The 22,041-nt window shown below is 34.0% G+C and overlaps 4 protein-coding genes across 11 annotated transcripts; 2 read left to right on the plus strand and 2 right to left on the minus strand.

Moving 5' to 3' along the window:
- Nucleotides 1-142: 142 nt before the first annotated feature.
- On the minus strand, nucleotides 143-6,463 carry LOC125056571 (solute carrier family 66 member 2). 6 transcript variants are annotated; one of them, XM_047659732.1, is made up of 6 exons: nucleotides 6,261-6,463; nucleotides 6,042-6,178; nucleotides 5,575-5,652; nucleotides 4,780-4,996; nucleotides 3,847-3,979; nucleotides 143-3,243 (listed from the first exon to the last, which is right to left on the minus strand). In XM_047659732.1, the coding sequence occupies exons 1-6, from the start codon at nucleotides 6,461-6,463 to the stop codon at nucleotides 3,187-3,189; spliced, it is 825 nt and encodes a 274-aa protein (XP_047515688.1). In that variant the 3' UTR covers nucleotides 143-3,186. The 6 variants fall into 6 exon arrangements, with proteins under 6 accessions (XP_047515688.1, XP_047515687.1, XP_047515689.1 ...); XM_047659731.1 differs by having other exon boundaries at nucleotides 5,575-5,700; XM_047659733.1 differs by lacking the exon at nucleotides 5,575-5,652.
- On the minus strand, nucleotides 6,434-10,425 carry LOC125056572 (transmembrane protein 231-like). 3 transcript variants are annotated; one of them, XM_047659738.1, is made up of 6 exons: nucleotides 10,269-10,425; nucleotides 9,494-9,648; nucleotides 9,290-9,418; nucleotides 8,988-9,216; nucleotides 8,758-8,915; nucleotides 6,434-6,545 (listed from the first exon to the last, which is right to left on the minus strand). In XM_047659738.1, exons 1-6 carry the CDS (start codon nucleotides 10,303-10,305, stop codon nucleotides 6,483-6,485), a joined length of 771 nt encoding a protein of 256 aa, XP_047515694.1. In that variant the 5' UTR covers nucleotides 10,306-10,425; the 3' UTR covers nucleotides 6,434-6,482. The 3 variants fall into 3 exon arrangements, with proteins under 3 accessions (XP_047515694.1, XP_047515693.1, XP_047515695.1); XM_047659737.1 differs by lacking the exon at nucleotides 10,269-10,425 and adding an exon at nucleotides 9,717-10,018; XM_047659739.1 differs by lacking the exons at nucleotides 8,758-8,915; nucleotides 10,269-10,425 and adding an exon at nucleotides 9,717-10,018 and having other exon boundaries at nucleotides 6,436-6,545.
- LOC125056575 (mitochondrial import inner membrane translocase subunit Tim21) lies at nucleotides 7,523-8,595 on the plus strand. Its single transcript, XM_047659744.1, has 3 exons — nucleotides 7,523-8,034; nucleotides 8,108-8,290; nucleotides 8,367-8,595. The coding sequence occupies exons 1-3, from the start codon at nucleotides 7,696-7,698 to the stop codon at nucleotides 8,520-8,522; spliced, it is 678 nt and encodes a 225-aa protein (XP_047515700.1). The 5' UTR covers nucleotides 7,523-7,695; the 3' UTR covers nucleotides 8,523-8,595.
- Nucleotides 10,426-10,899: 474 nt separating the features above from the next.
- On the plus strand, nucleotides 10,900-17,730 carry LOC125056569 (hemocyte protein-glutamine gamma-glutamyltransferase-like). Its single transcript, XM_047659728.1, has 9 exons — nucleotides 10,900-11,597; nucleotides 11,853-12,658; nucleotides 13,044-13,239; nucleotides 13,965-14,153; nucleotides 15,031-15,250; nucleotides 15,671-15,932; nucleotides 16,187-16,471; nucleotides 17,124-17,249; nucleotides 17,391-17,730. The coding sequence occupies exons 1-9, from the start codon at nucleotides 10,961-10,963 to the stop codon at nucleotides 17,541-17,543; spliced, it is 2,874 nt and encodes a 957-aa protein (XP_047515684.1). The 5' UTR covers nucleotides 10,900-10,960; the 3' UTR covers nucleotides 17,544-17,730.
- Nucleotides 17,731-22,041: the final 4,311 nt, after the last annotated feature.

Consider the following 22,041-nt stretch of genomic DNA (forward strand, 5'->3'; position numbering starts at 1 on the left):
ACTTATCCTTACAGCTGACGTAAAACGAGTGGGACGAATTGAAGCGCAGATTCCTTGTTGGCCTCGAACATAATGTTGATAATAGACCAGTATATCTTTGATAATAGTCACGCTCTGATAACTTCAAATAAAAACACACAACTCTAAACAAACAACTTTATTAAGAAACGTTAACATCTAAAATCACAACAGCTGTACGTGTCTTAATCCTAAAATCAGTACCTATTAATTGAATGTCAATTGAATTTAAAAATCGTTTAATAAATACCATTTTGTACATAAATGATATGTACCAATATTCTCTCAATATTTCGTTTACATATTTTCTATAAACGCGACTTTATACAACTCATACGAATGACTTTGCGTCAATTTATTTCTGTTATTCTATTTGACCCATCAATAAGACTATCGGTTAATGAAAACAATAAAAACAAACAGGTCTTTCTATTTTTCGATTATTTAGACAACAGATTGAGTTTGTTTCACCTCATTGTACTTTTGTAAAACATTATTTAAAATACGTAACGCGGTACAATTTCAAACGTAAAAGACAATCTAGTACCGAGTTCTGTCAACTAATCTCATAGAAATAAATTTGACAGATTTCAAATCTATCAAATTTATTTATATAATCAACTAGATTGATTTTACATATTATACGACCTTGGGAGACAAAATCTTTATTCGACAGACGTGACCCACCAACCCTAAATTAATTTGTATGAAAATTGTCAATTTATGTGATTTTGCTTCAAGCCTCTTAGTCATTTTATATAAAAAATAATTTCACTGATTTCAATAATTATTATTACTCTATGGCCAATGGGTCACAGTACATGAAATAATCAACTAAACAATAACAAATATTTATTTTTGACGCTTCATTAAGAGTACTTAAAATTAGATAAATTATATACATATTAAATGACTGTTATGTACAAACTTATTTAAAACTGATTGTAAAATAAGTTGTTCTAGATAAATGCGACGCTTACAAAAATAATCAACGAATGAAGTAGGAAGATAATATGAGCCTAACATAATATAAACGTTAACGTCTGCGTTTATGTTTGTATGAAAAATCTGTCAACACTATTATGTCAAACATAATATTACGTAGTAGCCATACCATGAGTACGACAGTTGAAACTCTTACCTGCCAAATATATGTTAATTATTATAACCGCCAGCTGTAAGATTTTCATAAACATTTAACGGACGCTTTAAACGTTAACGTTCAATATCTTGTCAAACTCAAGGTAGAAAAAGTGTTTGGTACTTGGCAAAAATATAGTATACTGGGTTATAACTAACAACGTGCTAATACATCATTCATTTGTATAGTATTTGCTTTTTAGTGAAAATGGTTTTCTAACAAACGACATTTTTCATTAAAAATTACTTGATCAGTATATTATTTCAGAGAACAGTAGTATAGATAATACTAGATATGGTGATTGTACTAATTTGCAATCTATGATAGGTGCATCAAATAACTATTTAATTCTTGAATTACAACAATTATACTGATTCAGAAAGTTTCATCGCACAATTTACTATTAAACCCATGACACAAACAATATATAAAAACGATATAAAGTAATGACAATTTCCATACTAAGCTTTTGACATATTTTACTACCAACATTTTTTATTGGACGTCAAAGAAATGAGTTTTGAAATTAATCTATACATTGGAACTTTCTGTGTCAGGATAACAAGCCTTTTAAAATTATGTTTAGATTTAAACTACATTACCTAAAACTGTTAAAATAGCTCATATAAATTGTGTTGCTGATATAATTCATCTAAAGTTGTGCAGTCAAATTTAAAAAAAAAAAAACATTCCCTATAAATTTGATTAATAAGAGCTCTATATGAATATTACATAATATACAAATACATGTCAATATACTAAACATTCATAGATTAAAAATTATTTATAAAACTTCATAAATTCCCTAAATATGTCATACTAATACAAACATAATAAAATTAAATAGCCTTTTGCATTTCCTAATAGTAGCACCATACAATTATGGTAATTTGCATTTAAATTTCTCAACATAACGCTTTATTCGTTAAATTATTTAACGTTTGACATGATGAATGATATTATGTCATACAAAATGTACATTATTTTTCTAATACAACAGATTATCAAATGGCTTAAAATCATAATACACAATCAAAATTTGTTCCCAATGGAGCACTATTATTCGCAATTGGAACAAATGTCAAAGTAATAATTACTCTATAGATTTAACAAGGGATACAAGATAATTCTAGCACCTGAAGACCTCAATTACATGAAATATATAATCTGAAGTGCTTTCAATCAGTTTGAAACGTCCCTTATGACGTCATCTAAGGAAAAATTCCCAATTTCTTTTCTCAAAGGAAACCGCGAGATTCCTATTAAAGTTACTCGGTAAGTTTGCATATTTGATCGATATTCAGTTAGAAAAATGAACGCCTCGCTGGTGATTTTTCTAAATCAAGCGAAGCGATTTATTACCCCTGAAAAAAATACTTAGTATTTTTTTATAAATAGTGAAACCTTAGAGCAATAACGTTACTGATAGACACTTTAAATAGGAAAATTCAATCAGTACTGCTTTAAAAAGCTCAAAACAATATATTTCATTTCGATCAGGAAATTTTTAGTAGTCATAATAGAGGCACTTAAGCATTTTTGGCACGTACACGATACTCGCTCAGTATTATGTTGGTCATGTGTCATGCGAATGTCAATATCATAGTCACTTCCCTTTCCAAACAATGTCAATTCTTTGATCCTATTGTATATATACAGAAACGTCACCTAAAACATAGATGCTGCTCAAAATCGCTCTATTTATAGCAATAGAATTCAAATATCACAAGTTCTGCTAAGCTATATTTATTCTGTGAGTTCCGTTGTAATATTAAAAAAAACTACAATGTCAAAACCTTTTAAAACACTACCAAAGCGGTTGGTCAACCATCATGACCATGCATTATGTTCAGATAAATATACTAAATAATGTCGAAAGCTTAAGATACAATTTTAAGCAGCATCTTGGCGTTTTTGTATATTGTTTAGGTGTCTACTGGTCATAAGGGATGGAAGATATGGCAAAGCGGCGGCCAATAGACCCTGAAGGCGTTGAGCGAGTGCTATAAGTCTGTTTCCGTCCATTGCTAGTCCCCGCGACGCAAGCGGCGAGCCGCTGCTGTATTATGTCGAAACCACCATACCTGTTATTTTAATAGACATTGATGATTTAGATACTTTTTCATATAGGATAGCTTAGGATATGTGCAAGAAAGTTCTGGAAGTCTTGGAAGGGCACATTAAATCAAATAGGGTTTAGGGTATGAAATAAAATTGCTTCATAAAGCATAAAGCACTAGGTATGCTTGAAAACACTGAATGTCAAGATTTGTAAATAATGTCATATGCATGTACGTGAAAAAGAAATGATATTTAAATATGTAGGACTTGTATAATTTCATTTTGAAAAAGTTTTGTTTGGTTTAGAAAACTAAAATGGTGTGCAGTTGAGCTTTAAAATAAAAATAAACCTTATTTATATAGATTTTATAATAAGGTTGATGATTTTTATGATTTACAGTATGTGCGTTAGGAATTATTGACTTGACGGGTATCGAACTAAAGATCTCAACAACTGAATGTAATATTAAATCAAATACAAATAACATAAGCAAATAAAATTTTCATAAATAAATGTATTATAAATGGAGTTCAGTAACTATGTATACATCAGAATACTATAGTTATAGTAAAACTATTATTATAATTCTAATTAACCATGATAAAAAAACTAAAGTATAACTCACTTGTAATAATATTACAATATCCAACATAACTTGAAGGCCGCCGCACACCCAGAATTGTGTTGGCGCTTCCCTTATCACATAGTAAGCCGTCTTGAATACATCACCACAGGTCCACATTATTACCATACTCACACTGAAATTTAGAATTAGTCACTGGATTATTTTGCTAAAAGGAATTAATTCAACAATACAAAATCGCTTTCAAGTGATCTGTTCCAGGCAACCAAAGGAACATTTTATGAAGCAATGCCTTTTTGAGCTTTTTCACAGAGGTACCTCTATCTCTTGGTAGAATGCTTACGCGACGCCAAATTACACAGTGATGTGATTGGAGGGAGGGATTTAGTGGGTAGGGCTTTTAGAGCGAGTCCCACACTCTGTGCAGAAATGCATTCCCCTTAATTTAAAAAAAAAACAGGGACCTCTATAAAATACATGCTCTAAATATGTTATACTGTCTTCTTCTGAATTATTTAAATAAATTTGTTATTTTTTCAAATTCCCACACATAAGAAGTGCTAGTGTGACAAGTCAAGATTAATATGAATTAATGTTACATGATTGTATTAATGTATCATTATTCTTATTACATTACACTTATTGTACATATATAATTAGGACCCTACATACATACATGCATTATGCAACCCTACTAAACCTTCAACTTTTTATTATCTGTATGTGAGTAATCTGTTGGTATCAAATCAAATAAATAAACAATTTTTGTAATGCTTAGGTTTTGGAAGGAATCAAAGACAGGGTAAGCACATTAATTAGTACCAAACATTTGATCTACTAAGTCAGTTAGCATACCCGACATTGTATTAAGTATTATGAGTATGTGTGTGTGAGTTCAATGCAGGAGTTCGCTAAACACGTTTGTAGGTACAAATACAGACACTTATATCATAAACTATAGTATAAGAAAATCACCTCATTCCCTCGGTGCTTTTGTTTTGGTGATTTTTGATAATTTGTGGTGCACCAAGCATTGCTTCTGTAAATACAGCTAGGAAGCCAATAAATTCTACAAATGGTGAAACTTCGATTAATAAATAAGTTATAGCTGCCCCTAATACTGAGAATACTAGCATACAGTCTACATAACTCTGAAAGTCAGTCCATGCCCAGAAGTATTTTCGATCCATATCTGAAAAATAAATATTATTAATTCTTAGGCAAACAATTATGTATAAGGAGTTTAGTTAATTTGATTGTTAATGTCTCAAGTAGGAAACGTCATGCATGTTAGTAAGATAAGATAATTTAAATATAAACATAGTGACCTGGTCAATGCTCTGACCACAGATGAGATAGTAAATAATAATATACTTTATGTTATCAGTACAATGAACTAAATACTATTATACAACCATTGATATAAACCATAATTATAGTTTTAGTTTGGTGATAATTCAACCCTCTATTTCACTCATTTCAATAAAATGCACACCTATTGAAAAACACAAAATAAATAATTATAGGGTAACTGGGTCTACTGTATATCTGGAGTATACTAACACTGCTATTACAATAATAATAATAAGAAAACACATGCCAAAAAACCATAGTATGGGCAAAACATTAATGAAAAAATGACAATATACCAAGACATGATATATAAATCCAAAGTTAGAAGCGTGTACATCACAGGTTGCTGCAACAAAAATGATGAATGAATGAATATTTAACAAGTAATACAATGCATTCCTTCAGGACTAGACTTACCATAGAAGCGACGGGGCTTCTCACCTCCTGTGACACCACTCTGCTGCCCTAACCATCGGGCTGTTTCATCAGGTTGAGCTGACCCATTTATACAACACAATAGTATATATAACATGAATATTGTGCCTAATTTCACCAATTACCCCAACCACCAAACAAAACATAACATAAATATTAAGAAAAATTAAATATAATACAAAAGTACAAAAAAAATAAAAAATAAAACAAAAGTAGAAATATATAGAGGAAGAATAGGAAAATATAGCATAGTGAAGAGAAGAAATAGGATTGATTTTACAGAATTATTATAAATTTTATAAAAATTGTTTTAAGGAAATAATGTTATGTCAGAAGAAATTAATCCAAGAGTGTGAGAAAGAGGTCTAGCATAACAATCCAAGCACTACACATATTATCTTATGTTAATATGTTTTATGTTATTATTAAGTTATTTGATGCCTACTAACCTGTAAATATTCTCTCTCGAGCTCGAATGATCTGGTTTTTCTTGCGCACATTTACACATAGATGAATCATAATAAACATTGTAACATTCATTACGATACTTTGTAATAAAAGTGGTATTTCATATCGTTTTCCAAACCTAAAAGTTAATATGTAGCCAAGTAGAATTTAATAATTTTGCTAAGAAAATACAAAGGAACCAAGAGTAATACAATACACACCAGAATAGAATCCTCAAAGTATTAGCTATTAGAAGTGTTAAACAAACATACAATGAAAATCCTTCTGCATCTTGTGTCTTTTTTATTTGTCTATATTGCGGTATGTATGGTGCAATGCCTCCAATTATCATAGCCCCCGCTGCTCCCCAACCCACAAGGTGTCCCACAGTGAGACCTAACTCATCAGATATTATCCAATCCATGGTTTCTATGATTTTATTTTTACGCTAAGGACTTCACTTCTACACAATGTAATTTAATGTTCTTTTCATTCCTCGCCATAATCTGGGATCACAAAAAGATTTTATAACTTAACATACTAACTTTCTTTGGTTAATCTCGATTTAAATTCACTACAATTAATATTTGCGCATTAGAGAAGTGCGCATTTTATAATATCTCTATTAAAACCATCTGGATTCAGTAAATATATCACATTTTAAAATTGTGATTGCCGTTTTTTCACAAGATTAGACAGCTGTGCACGGTTTCAGTGTATATTTAATATTTATTATATTGTACCACGTAACCACTAAAGTATCTTTTTTTAACTTAAATTAATTAATTAATAATATTTTTCTACACAGAGGTATGTAGTATGTACTGAGTATGGAAAGACATTAGACAATCAATTTTGATTGCACTTTGAAGTACGTAATACGTATAATCTTTTCTTAAAGGATCACTCATCAGTCATCACAGACGAAGGAATATCAATTCTGACAATCAGTCATACTGTCACAGTAAATTGTAATTTGTAACTGTCATCCAGAACTTGATGCTACAGAATACAGATTATATATATAGGTTTTTAACAAACAACAAGAGCAAGTTAAAAACCAAATAAATTATATAGATATTGTCCACGATTAATTGATTGCTTGCTATATTTTGTTTTTTTCACGATACATACTTTTCTAGTATATATTTAGTAATACAGTTAAGGATGTAAAGCAATGTTTTCGATGAATGCTCGTAGTTGGTTTCCTGTTTTTGTTTGTTATTGCAATTCATTAAGTAGTTTTTGTGTTTAGCTTTAAAAACAGTTATATAAAAAACAAGTGTGGTCATTAATAATAGTATACCCGATGTATTGAATAACGGAGGTGAACTATTTCAACAGGAACAGACGATATCTTGATAATAAACAAGTTAGATTTTTTTACAAAATCGTTCAAAAAGTAAGTTGGGCCAAAGAATTGTCTTTTAAAGTACTTTAACCGTTTGTGGGGCAATTGTCCGGCCTCCCAGATCATTCAATAAATGATATGTACTATTAAAATTTTAAAGCTGTCATATTATGTGACGTGACAATTTGCATCACTACAATACCTAAATTCAATTTACTAGCACTAAATATAATAAAGTAATAAACAACCAGTGCAATAGTCAAATTTGATTGGCGAATGACTTATTTAAATCTACAATCTGTACAATGAACCTTCTATCTAAAAGTCTATCATATTTTCGATGTAATAATTCGGTTCCTATAGTACTGTTTGGAACACCCAGAATTAATGGTATTCGATGGTTTTCCAATCAAAAAGAAGGTGGCCTGACGAAATCTCGGGGTAGTGAAAGAACCGACGTTTCTACAGATGTCAGACCTATAGGAGAAAAAGTCAAAGAAGCAACAAAAACAGCATCTTACACAGGAATTATATTAGCTGGTGTGGGAATCACTGGTGTTATATTTTACTATGTGTTTAGAGAATTATTTTCAAGCAATAGTTCAAACAGTATATACTCATTAGCTCTTGAAAAATGTAAAAGTGTGAGTATTTACAATATAATAAGTGGTAATTACTATTAAAATAATTTGGTTTCAACTATAAACATTTTTCTAGGATCCAAGAGTTGAAGATGCTCTTGGTGCACCAATAAAAGGTTATGGAGAAGAAACAACTAGGAGAAGACGTACACATGTGAGCCATGCAGTGTATGAGAAGAATGGAGTTAAGCATATGAGGATGAGATTTTATATTAAAGGAGTGAGGAATAAGGCTATTGTTGAATTAGATATGAAGCAGGCAAGTAGTTTACCTAATAAGAATATCTTCCTGATTAATAGAAAACTGTTTTTTGTAATAAACTAAATTTTTTCAGAATGAATATGGAAATTATATGTGCCGATATTTACTAGTACAGCTTGATGATTACAGCGGAAAAACTTTTATAATAGAAGATAATAGAGCAGAGTTAGATCAGTCAGAAAAAGCAGATTTTACTAGTCAACTACCTACATTGACTTTGACTCAATAAACTTGGGTTACGTAAATATGATAAAATGTTAAAACTTATTAGTTAGAACTGTGAATAAAATGTAAATATTTTTTTTTAGACTTTTATTAACATTATTTGTTTATCTTTGGCTTTGGTTATATTATAATTATTTATTATCAATTGTCTTCCAAGGAATTATTTCCCAAGCCATTAGTAGGCGATTCCTGAAGACAAAACTTTTGATTTTACGAATTATCCAATAGAAAACAATTACCAATGAGAGATATTGAGGCCATGCCCACTTAAGTTCTTGCAATAAGCTAGGAATATAGAGAACTTTTACTTCTGGTATTTTTAAAAACAATTCAAAGTCCAATATTCCGGTATGACCATGCTTACTTCTGACAAACATGGGGTTCATTTGTGTTAAAACTAGAAAAATTTAGATCCCTGGTTAGTTACTATATATAAGTAAATAAAGTAACAGAAAACTTATACACATACCTTCTCTTGTAAAATAACTTTCCAGAATGAAATCAATTGTTATATCTTGATTTTTGTCTATGCTATTAAGAAGAGATGTATTGTAGGATGTGTCTATGTGATATCTTAAACAGGGAAGGTGTGATGTTTGATAAAATTCGAGATTTCCATGATATTTAACTCCTGATGCTGGAATGCTGAATTCTTTATTAATAACACCTAATGCTTGCATTTGCAAGGGACACACAGTCTGTAAAAGTAACACAAAGTTTGTTAACCAATAAGTATTTGATTGGCACATTCCTAAAAAGTTTGTTACTTACCAATAAATGAAAATCAAGAGCTAATATTAAAATAACAGACATTATGGTATGGTTCTCAGGTACATTTAGTTTCAACTTAAAGCTTATTATATCATTTATTGTATCCTTATTGTTATCAAATTCCTGTATCTATAACACAATATAATATGTTAAACATGCTGGTAATAAAAAATAATTACATTTTTAAATCATTAATCTCTATACCTGAACTTCTGAACAGAGTTCATCGAAGTGCATTATATTACCATTTCCACACACAATTGATATACTGGGATCCTCTGTTTCTGCAATGAGCACATAATCATAGGTTGATTTAACCATGGGTTGCTCATAAAAATGATGAGTCTTCAACCAGAAACCTGTAAAAACATTCCAGTTATTACCTTTGAAAATTGATAATTACATGTCACATCATTTAAGTAGATACCTCTGCTTCTATAAGCAAATATTAAGGGTAAAATGATATTCAATACAGATGTTGTAAGAGCAAAGAGCATGGCTTTGGAAAAAAAGTAACTTTTATATTGAACTTCCACGTTATAGCTAAATAATCTATAAAGACCCATGTTTCTGTGTTTTTAGCTGTAGGTGAATATTTGAAATAGGTAGATTTGTATATTGTTGTTTGTATTGTATTATATATGACAACAACATCAAAATTAGCAAACGATAAAGATGTAGATGGCAAACCACAATAACATGGTAGCAATTGCAATCATAAATTCATAAATGCAGTCACAACTCACGAATAAATAATAATCTTATTTATTGATGTCCGTTGCCTAGCAACGAGGATCGATACTTGCAAAAGATAGATTTGGTTTAAGGGTAGACTCAAGTCTTTCGACTCTGCATCCACAGAATGTTAAATCTTTTTATGTGTTTACATATGTAAGCAATAGGTGGCCTTTACTTCAAAAAAACATTTACTTGCGTGCTCGTATCTACATATTTTGTTGGAACTAAAAATTATACTTACCCAACGTTTCCGTCATGGTGATTTTTTTCACTACCATTTTATTTGACCTTCGTTAACAAGTTATTCCAAGACACCATTGTACAAACCTTATGCAGGCTGTTTATATATTCATTCCAGAACAGTGTTGGCCTAGTGGCTTCAGCATGTGACTCTCACCCCTGAGGTCTTAAGTTTGAATCCCGGCTGTGCACCAATGGGCTATCTATCTATGAGTGCTAATCTAAAAAGCTGATAAGCTACTTGCCTACTTAAAAAAATACAAACAGATTTAGAAATCTGAGGCGGACATTAAAAGTTTTTTTTTATACTTCCATTGGTTAGTATATTTTTATATTTACCGCAAATTAAATAAAGCATTAAAAACTCACTACATAACGTAAATGAATTCTTCCTTTGCTTGATACGGACTGCTGAATCTGTCAGGAAACAATTGCCATTTCTAATTTTATTTTAGAAGGGTATCGTCTTACATCAGGTATACCACGTTCAAAACGGCTACATCTGACCGATTGCAAACAATAGGACTTTGTTTAAAACTAGTAAATGCGGCGCTTTCATGTAAACTGAGACTGTCGGTGGATGAACCCGTCTTTTCTGATGGCATATAAAGGCACGCCGTGATATGAGTAGTATCACTTGCTCTGGCTTATCGCAGAGCGAAGTTCTTGCGAAATTTCATCTGAACAGCAGCAATGGCTGCAGTGGAGAAGTCAAGTGTGGACAAAATGTCATCCAGTATGACCTCCAGTATTACTGGAATGGGGCTCGGTGGTATTACAGGACTTGCTACCGCTTTGAATGCACTAAGCTGCCATTGTGAACAGCAAATAACGATCGGCGGAATGCCTACCAACTATGTCCCAGGATTATCCGCCAATTACAACATATCAAGCTTTTGTCAACGTCCAGGACAGACTCGTCGATGGCCGATGCAGCGAGCGGGACCTACAGCTCAGTTTCGTGTTGGGCGTTCTCCAAGCACAGGCTTGCAACGACGCCTTAAATATTCGCCACGCAATAGCCCCAATACTCAGTATTCACATACTTTGATATGCAAGTTAGCCGATCAGAATGAACGTCGCCGCCGACAAGATGCAATGGAGCTGATTTCACAGAGCTTTTATTCGCAGCTGCCTCTCAAAGTCGAGCTTACAGAGTTCTATTCGCGAGACAACTCGAAGGAACATCACACCGAGCTTTATGATTTGGTTAACGATAATGTATTTCCCAATCCAGTTCTAAGAAGAGGCCAAAAGTTTCTGTTTGCTGTACGCTTTGATAGGATTTCAGACAAGCAACTGGATATCATACATGTTGTCCTTTGCTGTGGTAAGTGCATTTCACATTTCTTGTACAGAGAAAATGGGGCAAATCAATAATTAGGCTCTCCTTTTTTACAATTCTATAATTATCATTAAATGACTATACAAATACTAGTTTTTGTTGTCCATATTTGATTTTTATTTTCATTTAAAAAGTGTTAAAGTAGCTTTTCTCTACAGTACAATTCTTTTACTTTTTAAGTAAAGACATGTCGAGTGTATGATTAAATATTATACTACAGATAGTTTAAATCGATTTTAGGTCCAAAACCCAGCGTTACGAAAGGTACACGAATCGTTTTACCGGTGCAATGGGTCTCGCCACCAACAATATTCCATCACCCACGTGATGTGATTGGTTCTGGTATTGGCATGAGTGTGGGATTACCTCGAATGCAATGCGATGTCAGCACAATTACGACCACAGCTGTGGGAACTACTGCATCAATGAGTCCCGTGAGCAGTGTAAGAGAGACAAATAACTATAATGTCCGACGTAGCTCGTTTGGAAATGATCCACCGACTGTTCAGCCAAGTCCACTAAGTCCTCATGGAGCCGTAGATAGACCCATATTAAACGCAACACCTTCGGCCTACGGTCGCTCTCAGCAAGGCTCGGTCCAAAACTTAACACCTTCTATACCGGAATCAGAAAAATGGGATATTAGCATCCACAGACAGGACGGGAACACCATAACATTCCAAGTAACGATTCCGCCGACAGCTCCCGTTGGCTTGTGGAATTGCTGGATTCAGACGAGTCGTTTGGGTCAACGCGATAACCGTCACGATTATAAATGCGATGAGGATATTTACATAATATTTAATCCGTGGAGTCGTGAGGACACAGTGTATATGGAGAATGAGGAATCTAGGAAGGAATATGTGTTGAATGATCAGGGAAAATTATGGTGTGGCACATGGCAACAGCCGATTGGTCGTAAATGGATATTTGGACAGTTTGATGATGTGGTTCTTCCCGCTGCTACATATCTCTTAGAGCGTAGTGGTTTGGAACACTCGGATCGAGGGAACCCAGTACGAATTTGCAGAGCGATTTCGTCTATGGTAATATTATTAATCCATTTTTAAAACATTAAATTTAAAAAAAACACGATATATTAATATAACTAACTAGTTAGTTGCAGATATGCATGTAGGTTTTTGATTCCCTGGAAAATTGCACTGTGTCGATTTATATAAACTATTTTTAATGTATCGTTTATGTTTATTGCATTTATATTTGGAGCCACCGCGCTGGCAGATAACAAAAAATAGAAGATTTTGGAATGCTTTCGTAGAGGTTTTTTTCATTACTTGTTGTTAATCTCGTATATGTGTTTGTTTCTTATGGAATAAAGCTATATTATTGTTATTATATATGTTCGTAATCGTATATTAGTATAGTATATTCGAAAGTTTTGACCAACTTAAAAAAATGTGTATCTTTTAGATAAACGCAAACAGCGACGACGATGGTTTAATGGTAGGTAGATACGATGGTGAATACAAAGATGGTGTAGCACCACACGCGTGGACTGGGTCTGTTGCGATTTTGGAGCGATTCCTAACGGACGGGGGACGTCCAGTTGAATATGGACAGTGCTGGGTCTTCTCCGGGTTAGTTGTCACGATTTGCAGAGCGTTAGGTAAGTTGTAACACCATCGTTTATTGTGTACCTACAGTTTCTGCGGGGCAGGCAAATTGCCAAATAATCGATAGATATCAGCCTTGCGATTCTGTAAGTCACGTGAAGCAGTCATTGTACGATTTGGCATTCTGATAAGGAGGGAGCTTGTAGTTTATTGTTTATCAGAAAGCCAAATCGTAAAATAACTGTTTCACGACTGATTTGAGCGCGACCACCGCTGCGGAAACCGCTGTGACAGTTCGAAAAGTGAGTTGCAGAATCGCAAGGCTGGTTCAAGAAATATGTTTTAAATCTGTAACATAGCGATTGTGTATTATATTTTTCGAACGAAGTTCCTTATCGCGCGTTGTGAAAGGGGGCTAGACGAAAAAAAATCTTACGAAAAGTTGTCACGACACTTTTTTGCTATTTGCTATTGTAATACACCGGTTCTCGTCCGATCACCGAAGTTTAGCAACGACGGGCGAGGTCAGTACTTGGATGGGTGACCGCCTGAGAACACCTCGTGATGTTGGCTTTTTTTTTCGTCGTAAGATTGGTGTCGAGAAAATCTATCATACTGTTATGATACCAATTAACATATAAATTAATCGAAAGGAATTTCGTTCCATCCGGGTGTCCCTTGACACCTCTAAAGTTTTTTGACACAGAAATATCCCCCATTTAATAAGGAACTTTTTCATACAAAGTATTTCAAATTAACACGTCATTATCTACTCCAGGAATCCCCTGCCGTTCGGTAACGAACTATGTGTCAGCGCAGGATACGAACGGGACATTTACAGTCGATAAGTTTTTCGATAAAGAGGGGAATCTCGTGCCAAACGGGCCGGATGAGGATTGCTATGATTCCTGTTGGAGTTTTCACGCTTGGAACGATGTTTGGATGCAAAGACCTGACCTTCCACAAGGTAGGTTTAATTTAGAAAAATATCACACATTACTTTCCATACTTCCGGGTTTTTTTGCGGATATTCTCATTATAATTCCATCATAACTCTCAATCAGACTTGTTTAAGAAGCAGTGTTGGCCTAGTAGGTTCAGCGTGCTTCTCTCATGCCTGAGGTCGTAGGTTCGATCCCCGGCTGTGCACTAATGGACTTTCTTTATATGTGCGCATTTAACTTTTGCTCGAACGGTGAAGGAAAACATCGTGAGGAAACCGACATGTCTTAGACCCAAAAAGTCGATGGCGTGTGTCAGGCACTGGAGGCTGATCACCTACTTGCCTATTAGATTTTTTAGACCTAAAGAGGTTGTAGCGACACTGATTATTATTATTAGTCTCATTATAATAACTAAAACATGATCTCTCGTAGATCTCGGTATGGTTCGAACTTAGCGTTAAGTTTGACTTCCATATGTCAAAAACGTATAGGATTTGATATACTTCTAGACTCTGAAGTCTGAATTTTAGGCTAAAACAGAGATTGGCCCTGTCCTGCCCTAGGCAATTATTAGGTCATAGGATTCTTATAGAGAAGCACTACTCGTGCACGGTCAGACACATAGCAGGGCTAAATTTGAAAACATAAAGAAATGACAGCATACATCTTATAAGGTCTTAAGAAAACCTTTAGGCAATTACAAGGCAAACGGTTTAACATATTTAGCTTTAAGAATAACATTCATATAAACGAAAAAATATAAAAAAAAATACTTTAAGCTAACAAATTATATTCTAGTATACTAGTAAGAAAAGGTATGAAACGCAAGACTTGTTACGTACATATATGTGTAGAAAATTACAATTAATCTTCAGGAACTTTAATAAATAGAGTTTCTAGGGTATGGCGGTTGGCAAATCATTGACGCTACTCCTCAAGAGGAAGCTGATGCAGTGTTCCAATGTGGTCCAGCGAGTTTGGAGGCTGTTCGACGAGGGGAAGTAGGCTTTAATTATGATACTGCCTTTGTTTATTCCGAACTTAATTCACAGCTGTGTCATTTTCAAGAGGAAGATGACTCTGATTGGGGATTTATCAAAATGGCTTCGAATCAGCAACAGTGAGTATTAAACAGTTGTACGATTATAGATGTTGTTTTAAATAATAAGATTAAATAGTGTGTTTATGTTTCTGTATATGGTTCCATGTTACTGTGTCTGATTGATGCAAAAGAATCATCTACACACTTGTCAAGTTTAACTTAATTCAACTAATTATAATTTTCTTTTTTGTAAGAAATAAATACGATATTTTAAAGCAATTCATGCTTCTAATTGTTGCTATTGACACACGAATTTAGAATGGTTGCTTCTTGTGTTCTGGTCAGTTATTTCTTAAAAAGTTTAAATACATTGAAATTGTGACAATATCGCAAATATTAAATAGCTATTTTCGAAATTCAATACCAATCTTTATTCAATATGCCTTTGTGTTTATTATCTAAAAATAAATATGTTTACTCAAGCTTTTGCACTTGCAGGGTCGGTCGCAAAATAGTAACGAAAAATCCGAATATCGAAGACGAAGAAGGTGACAGTGATTTACTTGAAATAACCCAAGAATATAAACCTACGAATGGTTCGGCGCCCGATCGATTGTCCGTTATCGCTTCAAGCCGAGGCTTTCAACGTTTACAACAAAGTCATGAATCAAATCAAAGTGACGATGATGTGACCTTTGACTTGATGGATATTGAGACCGTGCCGTATGGACAGCCCTTTGACTGCTCTATGAACATCCAGGTATTTATTTAGGTCGTATGTTTCTAGTAATAAAGAAGAATTAGTATAGGAACTGGCTAAAACGTTCAAAACTTTTGATAATCTTAACTGTTAGTGGTGGATGTTGCTAGCTAAAATATTGTTAAGCTTTTTGAATGATACAAGCGTTAAATAAACAGATAAACTAATTTTATAAATTCCAATTCATATCTTGATTCAAATAAATGTCGTATCTTATTTCGGATTCCTTCAAACCAATAGAGTTTATATTTTAGAATAAATCAACGGAAGATCGTACGATACTTTGCATATTGACCGCGTCTTCATGTTACTATACGGGCGCAATCACCTCGCGTTTGAGACGAGCCCAGGGAGAGTTCATTGTACGCGCAGGACAAAGGGAGATACTTAAACTGCACGTGACGTCACAGGAGTATATGGATAAATTGGTAGATCATTCGATGATAAAAATCCATGCCATGGCTTATGTCAAGCAGACTCGTCAGGCCTGGTCTGAGGAAGATGACTTTCCCTTGCACAAGCCGAAGCTGCAGATACAGGTAAGTTGACGAAGGTTGTAGTCACATAACTCCCAATGGGGCAAACATCTCTGACCCAGTTCCATTCATCCTTTGATCCCTTCATTTGAATAATGGCTATAATAATTATAAGTTGATTTGCCTTAAATTATGTAAACGAACCCAGCTTATATAATGATAAATAGTTTATGACATTTTCCTTTGAATAATTGTAATGTAGAGGGAGGGTAAACTTGCTGAGTTTCTTGCCCGTTCTTCTCAGAACAAGGCCTGCTGGTAGTTTTGACGAACGGATGGCGTAGTCTTGCTCTTTCGCGAATTTTGTAAACGTTTTTGACATTCATAAGCATGCCCTAAGACGCATCTAAAATGAATAAACGTATTTTGATTTTATTTTGATATAATAATAATAATGAGGCCTGTTTAATTTCCAATTATGACAAAAAAATGATAATATACAGCTTAGATTTTTTACATTATTTTTATTTTGTTATCCTATATCATAGCTACCTTCAGTACCGTCGATCGGAACCCCTTCACGGGCAAAGGCCTCCTCTATAAATGCCATTCATGATTAGGGCTACATAATACGCCAGCATGTCAAGCCAAACGGGTTTTTTTGATCAAATATTGTCTTAACATAATTAACAGATGTTCAAATAACTACTTCCAGACCAGGGGACCGCTGACAGTAGGTCAAGATGGCACACTGGTGTTTAGCTTTCAGAACCCGCTGACTGTTCACTTGACAGATTGTTACTTTAGTTTTGAGGGTCCTGGCATACAGAGACCGCGTCAGGTAAGATTTTTTCTATATCATATGTTTTTGCAGGTCTAAAATCTAAATATTAGTTTTTTTTTATTTAAGCCCGTCAAGGCGTTAGCTTAGTTATATCTACAACTTCTAGTATCCAGCGAATAATTCCATATTATCTCCCAGGCCCGTTTCCGAGATGTAAAACCTGGCGAGCTGGTCACATACCAGGACAAGGTATTGCCACGTCGCGAAGGAGATATTCACGTAGTAGCTACTTTCTCCTCACGCCAAATTGATGAGATCTTCGGCAGTGCTGTCATCAATGTGAAGGGCTAGCTAGAACCAGGGCCCAGGGGACTGAACTTGGGCCCTACGATACACACAGTTCACATCGACGTCGACTGTTCCTTCAGATCTTATTCAATACCCGAGCCACATATAAAAGGAGATACCCTAATAAAAACTGTCTAAAGTGTAAATTTCAACGACTTGGCTATGTTTAACGGTTATTGATATGCAAATGTTACAATAATCCTGTGAATTTGTTCAGAAATACTGTTTAAGTGTTATTTGAATATTGCATATTCTCTATACTGAGTAGTTAACATTTTTGACTAATGGTTAGATATTTAACCATTAGTTGCTCTAACCACGGATCAAAAAATGCATTTTGCTGATATTTAACTAATAGTAAGGATTTTTAACCAATAGTTGAGTTAACTACGGATCAAAAAACCGGCCCTAAGCTATGCCGCTTTAATCATATAAATAGATCTTAACATATCAGCTGTTTAGCGATATCTTTTACTAACCTATGATGATTCGATGGAATATCTTAGACAATCTATGTAATTGTTAGGATCTGTTTCACAATGTATGGATAAAGTACCAAATAGCTATGCAACACATAAGTTATTTATAAGATAAATTGTGTTATTTGACATTCATCGGACTCATAGCTTATGATGGACTTTATGTGACGAATAGCGCTATCTGACAGTCGTGAAACGCAACAATAGTGTTTATCCTACCAATAAGTAATAAATAGCTTATTTGGAACTTATGTGGAACTTATCCGGACATTGTGAAACAGACCCTTAGTATTTTAATATACTTTATATATATTTAGAAATCGATAAGTCTCTTCTATATTCAGTAAATTTCATTTGAGTATAATTCACCGGATTTTTGTTACATTTTATACAGAGCACATATGAAAATAAAAATGTAAAAAAAAATCTGCACAATGTGGGAAACGGTGAGGGTAGAATTTAAGTGCCATTTTGATGCTGATGTACATCCTCCGGTGTTATTTTAGTCGTAAGTTGTTAGTGTTTATTTATCGTAAAATTAAAAAAAAAAAGTCACGGTGTTTGTGTGTTTTTGAGATCTCAAGAATAATATTCACTGCATTAATAATTTGTCTTTTATTTAATTGTACCCATCACATTAAATAATTGCGATCAGTAATTCCCAGTGACGCAATATTGAATGACTCCTGAAACACTGAGTCATTCATTCAAAATAAACTTTACTATGAACCATAATAGAATTTATGCCGACCGCAAGAATTTTGATAACAGAAGAGTTGGTACCTATGAGTTCGTAGTTAAAAATAGATATGCTTATATAGATGCGATCAACTAATATAGTACTAGAGAAAGGACAAGTTAAAAGTTCCCATATTTGACTTGCATGCATGGTAAATGTCATGAAAGTGAAGTGATGCGAGAGATGCATGTCAGGACCGTAGCAAGTGGAGATTCGTGGCCTCTGGGGAAAAAGATGATGTTTCTGCTTCATGGCAATCTAAATTCCAGCAATAAACCACTTGTTTGTTTGATTTCTCAGTTTATGTTTTCCTCAAGAGCGATACTTGTATGAAACTTTTCACACGACTCTCATGATGTCAAGTGGTAAATATTTATCTTTAAACTAAAAAAATAAAAGAGAAGAGCGTAGGTACAAATTCTTGAAAGACCGGCAACGCTTTTGCGAGCCTTCTGGCAAATTGAGTGTCCATGGGCGGTATCATTTAACATCAGGTGAGCCTCGTGCCCGTTTGCCTCCTATTACATAAAAAAGGCGGAATAAAATAAACGGCTCATACAAGAGTCTTTCCTCCAACTTTGATATTGATCCCTTTGTAGTAGAGACTCTTGGGCCGTAGGATTCAAGTGCACAGGCGCTAAAGATTTAAGTTTGCGCCTGGTAGATAGTACCGGTGACCCCAGAGCTGGTGCTTTCCTCGCTCAAAGAATAAATATCGCAATACAGCGAGGAAATGCTGCCAGCTACACTGCCACACAAACTTTTTGAATTTGTTTTAATTTTCAATTTATCAATGTTTAATGATTGTTATTATTACTATGTAGGTTAAGAATATTCTAATACTCTATATTTGTGGAAATAAAAATAAATAGGGAAGTGGTGATTCTGTTATAAAATAATTAATATTACTTCGATGATTCTTGAGTTATGACTACAAACAGCTAATATTTCCAATTATATAATTTTTACATAGTTTTGTTTCTTTACTTACTTTTATATTTACCATTTCATACTGCAAAATGGTGTCGAAACGAAACAAATGCCTAATATCTGAAATAGCAAGGAATGCTAAACAGTAACGTTTATTAATACATCAGATTGGTGTTTAAATTTTGAAATATCCTAAGTAGTAACCAATACGTGCTCTGGGAAAGTTCTAAACGAACCAAAATAAAACAGGAATGTCCATAATAACATGTAATTAATTTTTTAAATACTATCACCAAATCGTTTTACTGGCTTCAGACGAATTACCTTTATTGCTCTTATTGTTTCTTATACGATTTCTTTGGTGCCTATCGCATTGTTTATTAATCTAAAGTTCCTAATTTATAAATCGGGTCGATAACTGTTTGGTGTGGACGATCTAAGCTACGTGGTAAATATTGCAACCATAGAACTAAATTTCGTACAAACCTGCCGTGCGATTCTGTAACTCACTTTTCGAACTCACACAGCGGTTTTCGCATCGGCGGTCGCTCTCAAATCAGTCGTGAAGCAGTCATTTTATGATTTGGCATTATAAACAATAAACTACAAGCTCCCACCTTTTCAGAATGACAAATCATAAAATGACTGCTTCACGACTGATTTGAGAGCGACCGCCGATGCGAAAACCACTGTGTGAGTTCGAAAAGTGAGTTACAGAATCGCAGGGCTGGACACAAATCCAGGACGTACTAAAGAGGGGACAAATCAAAGCCAAAAACCGACAAGCATGTACGGTGAATGTCATGAATATGGATGAAGCAAGTGAGGTATGTCAGGATCGTAGCAAGAGGAAATCTCTGCGTACCCCTTCGGGGAAGGGAAATGTATAAATATATAAATAGAAGTATCTATTAGATGTAAAAAAACTTTATTGTGCTTTCTAAATTGAATACTGAGCATTTGTTCGGATATTTCTTCTTCTTCTTGTAGTGCCTCTTTACTACTGGAGGTTGGCGGTTTTACTTCTTCTTAATCTTCGCCAAGCGCATCAGCTGTTTTACGCTGGCCACTCCCGTCCATTCTCTGATATTGCGGAGCCACGACATCTTCCTTCTGCCAGCGCGTCTTTTTACCTCGACCTTGCCCATCATGATTGACTTGAAGAAGTCGGTACCGTTCGTGTTGAAGCACATGTCCCAAGTAACTTATCTTCTTCTTTTTAATGGTCAAAGTGAATTAATTAATGAATTCATTCAGATATTTTTCATTTATTCAGAAGATTTACAGAATAATACAGAAATAGATGTGTATATATATAACATTGTGGGCCAAGTAAAAATCTTCACATATAGTTTTTCTTAAATAAGAAGGGAAACATACCAAATACTTTGGTTGTACAATAAAAAAGAAAAAACAGAATTTAATTTAGTTGTCAATGAAAGGTTACGAAGGCCATTCATCATAATTGAAATATTTTTGTGTCACAGCTCTCGTTGCTGTCACCACACTCGTGGCGAACTTATCATTTATCTACTTGTTTAATTTAACCTATTTAACAGGCGAGTAAGGCTATACAGCTAATTTACGGCTAATTCAAATTTCAATTACTAATATACTAGTGAAATGTGTCAGTTTTAAACGGGATTTCACGGGTCAAGAAAGAAACATGTCAAGGTCTACACGACTGACTAAAAGCTCGTAGTCATCAATGTTCACACGACCTTCATAGATTTAATACATGTTAAATGTCACATATTCGCGGAATATTATAAATCAATGAGATAGAATTCATTTACAAGGAAAATGCGGAGTATGTAAGACCTTGCGACAGGTTGCCATTGATGATGTCATCGTAGTAAATTTAATCGTGTGTAAGTTATATCATCTTATCAAACAGCCTTTGTCACATTATTTATGATATAAGAATTATAAGCGCTCGAAAAGAATAAAAATTACAGTGGAATGTACGAGTATATTACTCAGTGATGACACAAGTCGTGAACTTGACCTGATTAATGGGATTTTTTTATAAAATCTGTAGTAGTGTACATACATATGTACAGATAATCTTTTTAGACTGAAACCAACACAGCCAGAGTCTTATTTACTATCTCTTACGCTTATTACGTAATTCATTCATCACTTCAAATGTAAAGCGTAAACTTTTGCAATAATATTAAGCCCTAAATTCTATTACGTAATAACTTAAACACAAATGGTTACGCACCTTCGTGAAATCCCGCAAATTTTCTCTTAAATATGACTGTTTATACCAAAGATGAGTCAATGTGTTCTTGGACATACAAATTCAGCTGATAAGAGGTCATAGCAACCTTAGGTTATAGGTTTAATA

Source organism: Pieris napi, chromosome 15, assembly GCF_905475465.1.
Source record: "Pieris napi chromosome 15, ilPieNapi1.2, whole genome shotgun sequence".
Classification (NCBI taxonomy): Eukaryota; Metazoa; Arthropoda; class Insecta; order Lepidoptera; family Pieridae; genus Pieris; species Pieris napi.

Coding starts and splice junctions, on each gene's coding strand:
- LOC125056571 (XM_047659731.1), bottom strand. CDS start 6,463: ATGGATTGGATAATATCTGATGAGTTAGGTCTCACTGTGGGACACCTT. Junction 6,179..6,260: donor ACTTTGAGGATTCTATTCTG/GTGTGTATTGTA, acceptor ATTAACTTTTAG/GTTTGGAAAACGATATGAAA. Junction 4,997..5,574: donor GAAGCCCCGTCGCTTCTATG/GTAAGTCTAGTC, acceptor TTTATTTTTCAG/ATATGGATCGAAAATACTTC.
- LOC125056569 (XM_047659728.1), top strand. CDS start 10,961: ATGGCTGCAGTGGAGAAGTCAAGTGTGGACAAAATGTCATCCAGTATG. Junction 13,240..13,964: donor CACGATTTGCAGAGCGTTAG/GTAAGTTGTAAC, acceptor TATCTACTCCAG/GAATCCCCTGCCGTTCGGTA. Junction 14,154..15,030: donor AAGACCTGACCTTCCACAAG/GTAGGTTTAATT, acceptor TAGAGTTTCTAG/GGTATGGCGGTTGGCAAATC.
- LOC125056572 (XM_047659737.1), bottom strand. CDS start 9,855: ATGGGTCTTTATAGATTATTTAGCTATAACGTGGAAGTTCAATATAAA. Junction 9,217..9,289: donor CTCTTGATTTTCATTTATTG/GTAAGTAACAAA, acceptor TTACTTTTACAG/ACTGTGTGTCCCTTGCAAAT. Junction 8,916..8,987: donor AAGTTATTTTACAAGAGAAG/GTATGTGTATAA, acceptor AAATTTTTCTAG/TTTTAACACAAATGAACCCC.
- LOC125056575 (XM_047659744.1), top strand. CDS start 7,696: ATGAACCTTCTATCTAAAAGTCTATCATATTTTCGATGTAATAATTCG. Junction 8,035..8,107: donor CTCTTGAAAAATGTAAAAGT/GTGAGTATTTAC, acceptor ACATTTTTCTAG/GATCCAAGAGTTGAAGATGC. Junction 8,291..8,366: donor TTGAATTAGATATGAAGCAG/GCAAGTAGTTTA, acceptor AAATTTTTTCAG/AATGAATATGGAAATTATAT.